The sequence below is a fragment of the Rhinoderma darwinii genome, chromosome 3 (genome assembly GCF_050947455.1).
Source record: "Rhinoderma darwinii isolate aRhiDar2 chromosome 3, aRhiDar2.hap1, whole genome shotgun sequence".
Lineage (NCBI taxonomy): Eukaryota > Metazoa > Chordata > Amphibia > Anura > Rhinodermatidae > Rhinoderma > Rhinoderma darwinii.
The window spans coordinates 206,070,266-206,085,084 of NC_134689.1; the positions used below are offsets into that span (position 1 = coordinate 206,070,266).

The window sequence follows — 14,819 nt, forward strand, 5'->3', positions numbered from 1 at the left end:
TCCGCAATTACGGACCTGTTCGGTTCTATTGGCCGCGGACACCTCTCCGTATCGCTATGGATATCTGTCTGTGCCGTAGAACTGTGCCGGGAATTATGGAGCATGCCCTACTTTTCGTTTTTTTACTTTGTATGGGAGCACGGCCCGAAAATGCGGCCACCAGCGGTCTGGAACCGGCTAAACCAGGGCACGGCCGTGTGCATGAAGCCTAAGAATGTATACACACAGTGAGGTATTGCTGCGTTTTTCTCACGTGGCCGAAAAGCACATCAAAAAATGCATGCGTTTTTACGGCAATTTTTTCGATGCGGTTTTCAGCTGCACTGTGTGAATACACCCTTACAAAATATTATTTATTCAAATAAAAACTCCCCCACACAAACCTCGGTAACCATTTTATTAAAAAAAAAAAGCAAAACGTAAATCGACAAGGTCCAAACTGTCCAGCAGAACCTGCAAAAAAAAAAATGTAGTTAGTTATATGAAAATTAAAAAATTTACCTACAGCAGACTTCTGTCTTCTCCCTTTTTAAAATGCAGGCGGTTTTTTGCGTGCTTTGTTCGTGCTTTTTGTATGTTTTTTGGCGCATAATTAGGACTCCCATTGACTATGAAAACATTTGGAGTGTTTTACACACCAAAGAATTGACCTGACGCCTCTTTTTTACGTTACGCTCTTTTTAACAACGTTCACGTAAAAAAGCGCATTGTATGTACTAACAGCGCGCTTTACCATTGATGTAAATGGGAAGCTTAATCAAGCGTTTTTTTACGCATTTTTTGGCTGAGGGCTGGGAGCAGACCTGCTCGAATGGGCCAGATCTATATCAGTGTCGATCTCGCCCGTTTAACCCCTCAGATGCGGTTCCCAATAGCGAGCATGGCCTAGCAGATGCATGTTCATTTTACACGGACAGGCAAGTAATACACCGCAATACAAAAGTATTGCAGTGTATTATAAAAGCGATTGGAGGATTGGATAGCGAAGTCCCCTAATGGGACTAGTAAAAAAGTTTTAAAAAAAGTTTAATAAAATTAATAATAAATAAATAAATAAGTGAAAAAAAAATTAAAAACCCACTTTTTCCCTTTACGAAATGCTTTATAATTAAAAAAGAAAAAAAGTTACACATATTTGGTATCACCGCGTCCACAACGACCCTAACTATAAAGTTCTTACATTACTGAACCTGCTCGGCGAACGCTGTGAGAAATAAGATAAAAAAACAATGCAAGAATTGCTGTTTTCTGTGAATACTGCCTTAAACAAAATGTGATAAAAAGTGATCAAAAGCCCTCATACAGCTGCATCGGCAGAAAAATAAAAAAGTCGTGGCTCTTAAAATATGGAGACACAAAAACAAATAATTTTGAAAAAACTGTGTTTTTAATGTGTAAAAAAGTAGTAAACATACAAAATCTATGGAAATTTGGTATTGTTGCAATTGTAACAACCCGCTGAATAAAGTTATTGCGTTCGTTATACCACACGGTAAACAGCGTAAATTTAGGATGCAAAAAAGAGTGGCAAAATTGATACTTTTTTTCTATTCCCCCCAAAAAAAGTTAATCAAAGTTAATCAATAAATTACATGCACCCCAAAATGTTGCTAATAAAAAAATACAACTTGTCCCGCAAAAAACAAGACCTTATACAGCTAAGTCGACACAAAAAATAAAAAAGTTATATTTCTTTGAATGAGATGATGGAAAAACTTAAAAAATAACTTGGTCATTAATTCCTAAAATAGGGTGGTCACTAAGGGGTTAAAGGGAATGTGTCGCTAGAATTATTATTTTTTTTTCAGTTAAACAATTAGTATTTAAGTGATTACACATTTTTTTATATTTTTTAATTTTTTCACAAGTCAGGAAATATTATAAATTAGATTCGAATTTATAACATTTCCATGTGCTGGCCACTAGAGGGAGCAGTTCCCAAAATTGCAGCATGGTCACTGTGGTAAAGCAACCTCATTGATATATGCTGCAAATTTGGGGTGGACACACTCTCCTCTAGTGTCCTCACACAATCCCCCCTTCTTTCTTCTGGCTAGTGCCAGGAGAAGGAAGGGTTTGAATATTTTCAAACCTCCTTCACTGTGTGCCGCCATTTTCTGAGCGACTGCACAGTGCTAGGAGGATTAGATACAGGGCTCGGCAGACAGTATCACACGAATATAATACACACATCACATACACGAACATAGATTACCTGCTCCTTCCGCCACCTCCGCTGGTCTACGCTAGTCTTCCTTGCACCTTCGAAGCGAAGCGTTGAACATATGGTCGGAAGCCGCGGCTAGAAGTCGCCATCTTACTGTCCAGCAGCAGCTTCCGGTCCACATCAATATGGCGCCGGATTTCGCTCTACGAACGAGCTTCGTTTTGGTCTGTGTGGGAGCGGCGCATGCGCCGTTCCCACAAAGATGGCGCACGCAACTGAGAATGGAACGGCTCCCGTTCGCATTCTCTATGGGGATGTATGTGCCGTATAGCATCTCTGTATGTGTTGTTAATCGACACATACAGAGATGAAAAAAAAAATGGCAGCCCCCATAGGGAAGAAAAAGTAAGAATACATTAAAAAGTTAAAAATAAAAACACAATTAAATAAAATTGTTGTTAATATTATATTAAAAGCAATATAATAATAAAAAAAATCATGACACCTTCCCTTTAAATTAGTTTTTCTTAAAATTAAATTTTACTTTTTGAGATACAGCTGCTCTGTATCCTGTATCGTTCACTAAGACCTGACAGAGCAGCTGTATAACTCGCTGAATCCTGTAAGCGGGACTGACAGGTTCAGTCTCAGCGGGTCACCAGAATCCACCTGTAATCGATCACATGTAAGTTATTAACTTAGATGTGATGGATAACAGGTGGATCCTGCGTGGACCCGCTTTCACTGAACCTGTGAGTCCCGCGTACAGGATTCAGTGAGTTATACAGCTGCTCTGTCAGGTCTTAGTGAACGATACAGGATACAGAGCAGCTGTATCTCAAAAAGTAAAAATAATTTTGAATAAAAACTTATTTGAAAGTTGCACCAAACACATTGACTGACATTTTTATTTAAAAAAATAAATTAAAAAAAATCACTTTCAAAAGATTTACATAGCCTTAAAATGTTTTATCTGACAAGAGAATAGAAAACTTTATTGCCAACTATGACAATCACAGAATAAAACATCTGCAATTTATATATTGAAAAATGTAAAAGCACAAACGGTCTAAATATAACAGGAAGAGAAACACATAAGGCCAGCACGTCAGACAATCAGATTAAATTATATAGAAACTTTTGCCCTTTATGAGCCCAGATGTCATCAAACATCACTGTAAGCAGCTTTGCACACATCCCAGTTTTCCCCAGCAACATTTGCTCTGATAATTGAGGAAACTTCTGTGCATGCAGTTCTTTCCTACCAGTTTAGGCTCACCAAGGAGAGACTATCATTAATAAGGAAGGCTTCAAACTTTCTCTTTTTAAAAATACTGATGTATGGTCAGAAGTTACTTTGTAAATGGAACAATCAATGCTTTCATTCTGCTTGCCAAGGTTATATAAAGGTACATGTATAAATGTAAATACAATTTCTCCTTTACCCTATACTAGATATAGTAGTAAACAAAGGCAATAGCGGGCACCACAGATAACTAAGTATCAGGGAGGTAAGTGCCACACACTGAGAACAATGTATGCAAAACATCCCACGGGAGAGACGAGGCCGTGTGTATGAAGGGCGCTTGCACACCAATATCAATGCAAAAAGTATACAAAAAGTTTATTTAAGCCATAAGTGCACAAAACACATGTGACCTACAAAGCATAAAAACCTGGATTCCTCCCACGTGAGGCAACCTATAACAGGATAAACCTCTTATCTGGGCGCTTACTATCACGAAATACAAAAGGTATAAGCCCAGCTGCTCCGAAAATAGCATCTATGTAACATCAGGTATTGTGCAGACATGTCAAAAAAGCTGCTGCCTGTATGAATGAGAAATGTACTTGTGGCTTTAATAAACTTTGTATACTCTTTGCATTAAAATTGGTGTGCAAGCGCCCTTTACGCCTCATGCACATGACCGTGTGCGCCGGCCGAGTCCCGTCAGTGATCATATCATGTCTTATCTTTCCTCGGATCGGGGACTCGGATAATTTTTCAATGACCTAATTTACCCACTAAAGTGAATGGGTCTGTGAAGACTATCGGGTGCCACTCGGATGCCATCAAAAATGTCCCGAGTGGCACCACGCTCGTGTGCATGAGGCATTAATGGTCTCGTCTCTCCCTTGGAGTATTTTGCATACTAGATACTATACAAATCTACTGTTATCCTCCCGGGGGGGGGGGGGGGGGGGGGGGGTTGTTGTTCCTATAACGTCTCTCTTGCATACACTTATGATTTAGGGCATATCTAAGTATGCCATAACAACAGGAAATATGGTCAGACAGCCCTGGGGTCTTTCAATGGGGCTGTCTGTCCATACTAGGGGTATTTTAGGTGCATCACAGGGATTCCCCTGTCTCTCCCTTTGAATGCCATGAACAGCGTAGATTGCGGAATTCAAAGGGTTCCCTCTGATCTCCACCATTAGAACAGCGCTGTCTCCGTGTATTACAGACGTTACCCTGCTCCAGATCGCACTGGCACACTTGAAGCGCCCGAACAACTGATTGCCTGCCGCTCAGGACGAGCATACTCATCCTCTGTCGTCAATAGGTTAAAAGAATATTCCAATGTAAGACATTTATAGCATATCCACGGGGTATGCCATAAATGTGATAGAAGCGGGTCCCAACTCTAGGAACCGCACCTATCTCGTGAAAGCGGGTCGCCCCGACCACCGTCCCGCCTGTTGAGGCCGGCACTTACCGTCACATCCAGGCAGAGAATTAATGGAGAGGTGGCCGCGCTTATACTAGACATATACTACGTTTAATCTTTATCATTCATTATGGATTTTTTAATTTGGCCCTAAAATATGTTGGCCGTCTGTGATTTTTGGATAAATTGTGCTGAAGTAAGAAAAATTCAGGTAGGCAAGCCTTGCCCAAGCACTGCACCCTATGCAGAGGAATCTCATGGGTATACAGCACTGGACCAGATATTAGGAGACAATACTCCATCCCTGGAACATTACCTCTGTACATGGCTGCCCTCACAGGGAGGAACACAGTGACGTCCTACTCTCATTTCTCTTCTACACAATTCAATAGTTCGCCCTTTATACAAAACCGAAACTGACAGTAGCACGCTCTGGAGGCGGGACGGGCGCACGTGCTTGTGGGCGGGCCCTGCTGCTCCGAGCTATCCAATAACAGTACTGCCCGGCTGCCGATATGACGTCACCATTAGCGGAAGAAAAAAAAAAAGATATCATCCGACACTGAGCAACCCTGAATGTGAATCGGTTTTGGAGACGGCCCCTCCCAATGACGTCACATCTGCAGCCCCGCCCCCTGGCCTGGCACTAGGAAAGGTATAGAAGAACGGAGAGCAGCGCGGTTCAGTATTGTTCACCGAATACTCGCGAAGCGTGTTGACAGTTACCCGTGCGGACATGGAATGTGGGGAACCGGAGTTCAATATCCTGCTGGCGACCGATTCTTACAAGGTGAGCGCTGCGCTGCGCCCGGGATGGATGGTGCGCCGTGCCAGCGCTATTACCTATAACGGGCTGCCGAGGGTCCATGGCCTCCTCGCTGACATTTAAACACCGGGGGCAGGGGGATGGACAGCATCCTGTATTGACAGCATGCAGCGCTTCTCGGTGTCCCTACGGGCAGGGTTATGGTGTGAAGGTCAGCAGCGTTATCACAGGGCTTGCTGCATACTCGCTTATGAAACAAGCGCCGTCCCCGGCAGGGACTACTGTGCGCCTGGGACATGTAGTCCTTGGGTTGAATGGCTGACACTTGACGCGGAGTTCCTCATTGCCAAGCACTAGTGATTGTGTGATATATATATATTCATACACATTGTGAAAGCCCTTGACCTCTTGTTGCACAAGTCTCGTCCTCCTGACAAGTTGCTGTTCTTGATCACTCTCATTGTACATTGGAGACGAGTTGAGGGTTGTAGTCACTTCTTTCGCAGCATGCGGGACTTTGGTCTAGTATGGCCACAAGTTGCAGAATTTGATGTGGGAAAATCTACACTTAATATTTACTTTTTTGCATGTTTTTTTTTTTTAGGTATAGATTTCAAAAGTTTTGGAATTTTATGCAGAAAATCTGCATCAACACTGCAGGTAAAATCCGCCCTTAATATCGTGTTTTTTTTAGGGGCAGATTCTATATTTTGATGCGGAAACAGGTGCAGATTTTGGTGCATTTTTTTAAATTTTTATTTTTTTTTTTTTTTTTTTTTTTTTTAGTTCGGTACAATTTTTAAACGAAAATGCAAAATAAATTGACGTGCTGTGGATTTTAAAATCTGCACCGCAGGTCAATTTACATTGAAAAAAAAAAATTCTGCATAGTGTATATGAGATTACTTGTAAGGGTATGTTCACACGCAGTGACCAAAAATGTCTGAAAATATGGAGCGGTTTTCAGGTGAAAACGGCTCCTGATTTTCAGACAGCTTTGTAACAACTCATGGCCGTTATTGGATCTGTTTTTCTTTGGGTCAATAAAAAAAACGCCTCCAAAAACGTCCCAAGAAGTGACATGCACTTATTTTTCGTGGGCGTCATTTTACGTGTCGTATTTTGACAGCGACGCGTAAAATAAAGGCTCGTGGGAACAGCACACCGTAAAACCCATTGAAAACAATGTGCAGATGTTTGTAGGTGTATTAGGGGTGTTTTTTTTCAGGCGTAATTCGAGGCGTAAAACGCCCGAATTACATCTAAAAACACTGCGCGTGAACATACCCTAAATGAGTACACTGCCGACTTGCAGCAGGAGAATCCTCCCGGCAAATAGGTAATACGCTTTGTGTGCATGTGGCCGGAGGGGGTTTCCAGATTGTTTCCACATTTTCCCAGGAATCTATAGATAAAAAAAAAAACAACAATTTTTACCATCTAAATGATTGTACTATCCTCGGCCGCCAGTATCGCCCACGTCCAGTGTGATGACTAGGCCGGATGCAGTGACTTTTCATCCATAGCGATGTGATGTCCCGCAGCGTGGACGAAACATCACGTCACACCGGACAGAGGGAAACGTTAGTCCATCTCTCACATTGTAATGCTATGGGAGACACGTTTACGATGGTATCCTCTCATTTACTACAATACTATATTATTTTGACTGTAATTTGTACGTGCAGTTGTTGTGTATCCCAAGCTGACAGATCTATTGACATCTAGGTAGGAGGAGAAGTTGTAGCAGTAATGTTTTGGTGTAAATACGCAAGCGTTCAATGCTCAGTTGTTTGTCAGTGAATATCAGCTAGAATAGCTCAATACACTACTCTATTGTCAAAACTCAGTGACAATCTGACAGACTAGAACCAAAAGCCAGTGTGAACGCCGTGCTACTAACGTTTTGGTCTCGGTACATTCAGTAGGTGTAATGGTGTAAAAATCAATCTTACGTTTCTAGCAATCTTGGGGAAAGTTAATCAGTGGTTAATAAACATTGTGACTGTTCTGGTCTGTGCAAACACAGTACGAGTCCAGCATTACAGTGTCCGCTTGGCGTACGCGCTAGGAAAGCTCCTGGCATTTCCGTCAAGTGTATCCCTAGACCCCCGTTCACCCGACAGAGGCGAACAGTGTCCTTTTTGGTCTGTCAGGCCGTATACTTTTTTTTTCAATGGTATTGAATAGAGTATTCTACGCAGAGGCATCTTGCAATAACGTATGGCGCGCATAATACACTTTTTTTTTTATTTTAACGTAGAAGCCTATGGAAAACGAAGGGTATGTTCACACAGCTTATTTTTAGCCGTAAACGCCCCAAAAAACGGCTGCAAATACGGGGGGCTGAACGCCTCCAAACATCTGTCCATTGATTTAAATGGGAAAAACGGTGCCTTTCCCAAGACATACACCAAACCTATTGTAAAAACGCTACATGACCAGAGCAAGTTTTCATTTTTGGTTTGAGGTACTCTTCAACTGTTTGGTGTTTTCCGAGCGCTCGTTCCTGAACAGCAGCCAAGGTTCTAGGGGGTCATCATTTCTTGATGTTAGAAGATTGTGACATTGTACACGGGGGATCAGAGTATATGAATCCGTAAACAGACTACGTTACTAGTATATACTGCCTCATTCAAGAAGGATATTTGGCTAGCTGCATTTCGTAGGGAGTTTTATCAATAGTTGTACTTTCACTTCTGTTTATAGTTTTGCAATGTCATGTAGTCTGGAATCTTAGTTCAGGGCAAAGTGCTTCACCAAGGTCAATGTTAGAATAGCGTTTACATGGCTCCCAGTAAGCAGAGCTACCTATACGCAGGGCTTGTTTCATGTTCTAAAACTGTCCCATCGTCCGTGTCTTGTGCCAAGATAGAATCTCTCTTCTGTTTTTGAAGTATCACAACTGTCTTTTTCTCATTGAAATCTATCCTTTAGGCATATACGTTCTGCTGTGTGAACAGGTGACCTTATGTTTGCTGTATATGATCCTGTACGTCTTGAATGATTGGAGGGGGAGGGGTGTTTTAAGTTCTAAGTAATGATATAAAAAGGATTTTCATATACAATAGAAACATGTGCATGCAGCTGTAGTTTTATTCCCAAAAATTATATTTGTCAGAGTAAGGCCCTGTACACATGACGTTGTGGCCTTAAGTTTAGCATTGGGAAAGCTCCCTACGCAGACTCTAAACGTGTCCATAGGGCTCTTAGTCCGACTGAGTCTAAAACATTGTCCTTTTGCCCTCCGTCGGGCTGGTATACGTTGGCATACTTTTTTTTTTTTTCACTAATACTACGCTATTTCATCCTGAGGGATCCTGCAAAAAAACTTATACCGTGCAGTATATGTATGTGTGTATATATATATATATATATATATAATTTTTTTTTTTTACATGGGAGCCTATGTGTGAGGGGTGCCACTGTATGGCATCCGTCACAGGCATACGTTAACATATAACTTGTGGAGAGTTCCTAGGGCTGGTGGTTCTCGGCCCTAGGGAAGCCCCTGACATCACGGTCCTTGTATAGATCGTAATGTCAGGGACTTACAACTAGAGAATCCCGGCCAGAGCATCGGTAGCGCACTGGCCCGGAACTCCAGGATTGGAGAAGCCCCTGACGTCATTGTCCATATATGGACAGCGATGGCTGGAGCTTTTAGCTACGTAGTCCGTGGCCAGAGCCATCTGTAGCTACATGCCCGAGGACTTTCGCACTGGAGCAGCCTCCGATGTTACTGTCCATATATGGACAGTGACGTCAGGGGCTCCTCCAGTCCTGGAGTCCCCGGCCAGAGCTCTTCCAATGCTGTGGCCGAGGAGTACATAGTTTAAAGCCCCTGACATCACTGTCCAAATATAGTGGAATCCTCTGCCAGATCATCGGCAAAGTCCCGAACATCACTGCCCATATATGGAGTGACGTCAAGGGCTTTCCCAAGATAGTCCCTGGCCAGAGCGCTTGCGATGCTCGGGCCATGAAATCCTTAGTATAAGGCCCCTGACATTACTGTTCATATATGGACAGGAAACTTAGGGGCTTCCCCAGGCTCAGCGCTTAAAGGGAACCAGTCACCAGCATTTCACCTATTGAACTCCACTCACCCCTCGCTGGCCGCTACTGTCAAATTTTCAATGCCGTTATCCCATCTCCTAAACTCCTCCAACCGTAAATATCTGCAAATGTTTAGCGCCTTTTATGGTAATAATCCGGCAATCTCGTTCGTTCATCTAATTATGCCCGCCCACCGCCGAAAACTTGCCCGCACTGAATGCTAAAATCTTGTCTGAGATGGCGTGCATGCGCCCGTCATGTATGGTCCGACAACCTTACCTTCTTTGTCTGGGCCTCAAATCTAGTTACTGCACGTGCCTTGTCTCGTGCGCACACACCAGAACAGGACCTCTATGTGCAAGGGCGGGATTTTGTGTGTGCTGGGGGGAGGCGAGAAGCTGTCAATCGAAAGTAAGGAGGCGGAACTAACTCTGAAAGCCCTGAGGAATGAAAATCTGACCAGGGCCGGCCTTAATATAGATGGTGCTCCATGCGAAATGATCTTTCGGTACCCCCATCATTTAAAAAAAAAAAAAAATGCCCCATCAAAAAAATTATAATGCTTCTTTAGTTCCCCCATACAGTATAATATATTACAACCCCTTCAAGGACACAGTATTTTGTCCTATAAGTGTGCCCACAGTAAGTGTCCCCCTGTAGATTTTGCCATACAGCCTCCCTGTAGACCATGCCATAATCCCCCATCTCCTCCTTGTAGATCGTGCCATACAGTCCCCCACCACCCCATGTAGACAGTGCCCCCAAACAAAAACTAAAATTCTACTCACCTAGGCCCCGCTCCCACGACTAACTGAGCTGCTCCACAACCGGATCCTTGCATAGGCCAGGGCACTCCTACCAAAAATTGCTTCGAGAAAGACAGACAGAAAATGGCTGAAAACAAGCACTACACTCGTTGGGTATGTTTACACGTTTTTTGTAAGGCAAAAAAAAAAATCGGCCTCAATTTCTTCAGGAATTTTGAAGCAGATTTTGTATTGACAGCGTTGTTTGACTTTTTTTTTTTTTTCTTAAGACGTTGAAGCTAATGCAAAAGACGCAGGCAAAAAAAACTCCAAATGGGCCCATCAGCCCCCCACTCACAGTAAAATGACCATCAGCCCACCACTCACAGATTCCCCCTTGTGGGGAGCGCCACACGGCCCCCTTGTGGGTAGTGCCACGCATCCCACAGCCCCCTTGTAGATAGCGCCACTGTAGCTCACTGAAGGAGCGCTGTGACCGGGGATTCCACTCCAGGAAAAGCTCCTGTCGTCTGTGTCCATTTATGGACAGTGACGTCATTGGCTTCTCCTGGAGTGGAATCCCCGGTCACAGCGTTGGCAATGCTGTGGATGGGGATTCCGCTTCAGGACATACATATATGGACAGAGACATCAAGCGGAGCGCTCCAGGAGCAGAATCCCCGGCTGCATGGGGACTCCGCTCCTTCAGGGAGCTACAGTGGCGCTGGTAGATAGCAGAGCAGGGAGATACTTCCTTGCTACAGCGGTAGCGACGGCACTGAGTGAAGAAGCGCCCGGGCGGAAAGGCGACTGCCGGGCATGGGCGCTTCTGAAACCAGCAAGAGAAGGGAGCCAGCGTAGCGCCCCCTTCCACCCGCTGGAGTGATGCACCCTGTGCGAAGGCACAGGACGCACACCCCTAAGGCCGGCCCTGGATATGACCCTCTTTTCTGCTCATTATCATATAGCATGGGAACACTAAAAAACTGAATAATAAAGTTAGAGCCTACTTAGAAGATAATTATAGGTTACATAAAAATGATTTTTCACCCACTTCCACTAGATATTGCTGGTTTAATAGGTGACATGCTGGTGACCGGTTCTCTTTAAAGTAGCGCTGTGACCAGGACTATAGGCGACGTATCCCACTGTATGCCTATACAGTGTGATACGTCTGAGGTATACGTTGGTACTCCTCCCGACGTATACCTCAGACGGAAGAAAAATAACGTGATGTGAACAGGGCCTAAGCCACGGATACCAATATGCAACCACTTGAAATGATACCGTGTCTGTTGGATTCAGTGGTGGCCCTTAATAAATAAACTAGCGCAGCTGATGCGCAATATATATTTAACATAGACTTCAGGCCCCATGCACATGGCCGTAAAAAACCGCAAAAACTGAGCTATTCACTTTCATTGAGCGCTGACACCTTTCCGTAGCACTACGGAAGGGTGTCCGTGCCGTGGAAATGTTCCGGGAATTATGGAACATGTCCGTTATTTTGCGGGTCGTGCTCCCATACTTTGTATGTGAGCACAACCCGAAAATGCGGTAGTCAGCGGCCGGCCGTACCCGCAATCGCGGGCACGGTCGTGTGCATGGGGCCTAAGACCCTTTCCTCTATTACACTTAGGCCTCATGCACACAACTGTATTATGGCTACATACAAGTGCATGGGACCTTACTGTACCTTGCTATCCCTGCAATTTCATTCGGACGCATACAAAGTTTGTTTTTTTTTCTTTCCCCTGTCCGTTTCCATATAAATCTGACAGAAAAAAAATTGTGGTGCTCTCTATCTGATACTTTTGTAGTTATTCTCTAGAAGCATCCCTGTATACTGCAGCACAGCATTTTTCTAAAAGAGAACAGCTTAACACATATGGCAACTGATGGAGCATGGTACGGCAGCACATGGAGGTCATACGAGACTGTATTCAAGTCTAAGGGTATGTTCACACAGCTTATTTTTGGCAGTTTTTCGGGCCGTAAACTGCCGAAAATTGGGAGCAGAACGCCTCCGAAACATCTGCCCATTGAGTTCAATGGGAAAAACGGTGTTCTGTTCCGACGGGCCGTTTTTTTGCGCGGCTGTTTTGAAAAACGGCCACGTAAGAAACAGCTGCGAAAAAGAAGTCACTTCTTGAACTGTTTTTGGAGGCGTTTTTCATTGACTCTATAGAAAAACCGCTCCAAAAAACACCACGAAAAACCCGACTTTTGAATAAAAATAGTCTAAAAATAAGGAGCTGTTTTCCCTTGAAAACAGCTCCGTATTTTCAGACGTTTTTGATTTTGTGTGTGCACATACCTTAGTAGTCATTTGCGTTGGAACTTAGCTGCTTTTTGTTTTATCTAGCCCTGGGGGCTTGGCAAGACTATTGAAGGTCTTCTGGCGTTTATACGCCAAAAAAAAGAAAACTGACGTAAGTTATAGTGGAAATCTACACCGCATTCCAAATTATTATGCAAATGTTATGTTTCACTGATTTTCCTAAATAGTCGATGCAAATGACACTCAGTATAATCTTCAAGCCCATCAACCGTTGGAGTATAATGCGAATTTTTATTGAACAAATCTCCTAATGATAACAGATTTTTTTTTTTTAGAAGTAAAAATCTCAAAATGCACTGTTTCACATTATTATGCACAACAGAGATCAAAACATTTTAAAGGTAGTAAAGAGAACTAAAATGGTAATTTGTTGAATTTGCAGCATCAGGAGGTCATATTTACAGAAATCAAAAGCTCTTTCAATCAAAAAAAAAACCGTAACAGGCCAAGTTACATGTTAACATAGGACCCCTTCTTTGATATCACCTTCACAATTCTTGCATCCATTGAATTTGTGAGTATTTGGACAGTTTCTGCTTGAATATCTTTGCTGGATGTCAGAATAACCCTCCCAGAGCTTCTGTTTTGATGTGAACTGGCTCCCACCCTCATAGATATTTTGCTTGAGGATGCTCCAAAGGTTCTCAATAGGGTTGAGGTCAGGGGAACATGGGGGCCACACCATGAGTTTCTCTCCTTTTTATGCCCATAGCAGCCAATGACACAGAGGTATTCTTTGCAGCATGAGATGGTGCATTGTCATGCATGAAGATAATTTTGCCACGGAAGGCACGGTTCTTCTTTTTGTACCATGGAAGAAAGTGGTCAGTCATAACCTCTACGTACTTTGCAGAGGTCATTTTCACACAGTCAGGGACCCTAAAGGGGCCTACCAGCTTTCTCCCCATGATTCCAGCCCAAAACATGACTCTGCCACCTCCTTGCTGACGTTGCAGCCTTGTTGGGACATGGTGGCCATTCACCAACCATCCACTACTCCATCCATCTGGACCATCCATGGTTGCACGGCACTCATCCGTAAACAACACAGTTTGAAAATTAGTCTTCATGTATTTCTGAGCCCACTGCAACCGTTTCTGCTTGTGAGCATTGTTTAGGGGTGGCTGAATAATGGCTTTATGCACACTTGCAAACCTCTGGACCATCCTACACCTTGAGGTTCGCGGGACTCCAGAGGCACCAGCGGCTTCAAATACCTGTTTGCTGCTTTGCAATGGCATTTTAGCAGCTGCTCTCCTAATCCTATTAATTTGTCTGGCAAAAACCTTCCTCATTATGCCTTTATCTGAACTAACCAGTCTGTGCTCTGAATCAGTCACAGTACGATGATCACGCTTAAGTTTTCTTGAAATATCCAATGATTTCATACCTTGTCCAAGGTATTGCACTATTTCACGCTTTTCGGCAGCAGAGATCATTTTTCTTTCCTATATTGCTTGAAACCTGTGGCCTGCTTAATAATGTGGAACGTCCTTCTGTAGTTTTCCTTTCATTGGGCACACCTGGCAGACTAATTATCACAGGTGTCTGAGATTGATTATAATGATCCAAAGAGCCCTAAGACACTACCATCCATTAGTTTAATTAAAAAACTAATAATTGAATGTTTGACACTTAAATCCAATGTGCATAGTAATTTGGAACACGGTGTATTCCCGTCTGGTATAGATTTTGCTTTGTGGGGTGTAGCAAGGTAGAGGGATTTGTAACCCCCCCCCCCCACCCCCCGATCGAACCACACCCCAACCGCCATTTCTGCATTAGAAAAATTTACCAGAATCCCAATCTATCCACAGGATAAGTGATCATTTTCTGATCTGAGAGTGAGGTCCGGACCTCCCAGATCCTCCTCGCTGCGCCCCTCACAGTGAGGGGGAGCTTGAAAGGAGTGGCGGTACAGCATGCGCCCGCCGCACCATTCGTTATTTTATGAGAGTGTTGTAAACATCTGAGCACTGTACATGGCTGTTTCCGTCAATCCCATAGACTATCCATTCAATGTCCTACTCACTGCGGTTGATCTGGGGATTCAGGACCCCAGTTCTCA

The 14,819-nt window shown here is 43.5% G+C and overlaps 1 protein-coding gene across 2 annotated transcripts in view; it reads left to right on the forward strand.

Moving 5' to 3' along the window:
• The first annotated feature begins 5,376 nt into the window (after positions 1-5,376).
• NAMPT (nicotinamide phosphoribosyltransferase) overlaps positions 5,377-14,819 on the forward strand; it is a 66,732-nt gene continuing 57,289 nt past the window's right edge. For both annotated transcript variants that reach the window (XM_075857282.1, XM_075857283.1), the window contains exon 1: positions 5,377-5,629. In XM_075857282.1, the coding sequence (XP_075713397.1) occupies positions 5,576-5,629 (54 nt within the window). In that variant the 5' untranslated portion in view covers positions 5,377-5,575. The remainder of the gene's footprint in view (positions 5,630-14,819) is intronic.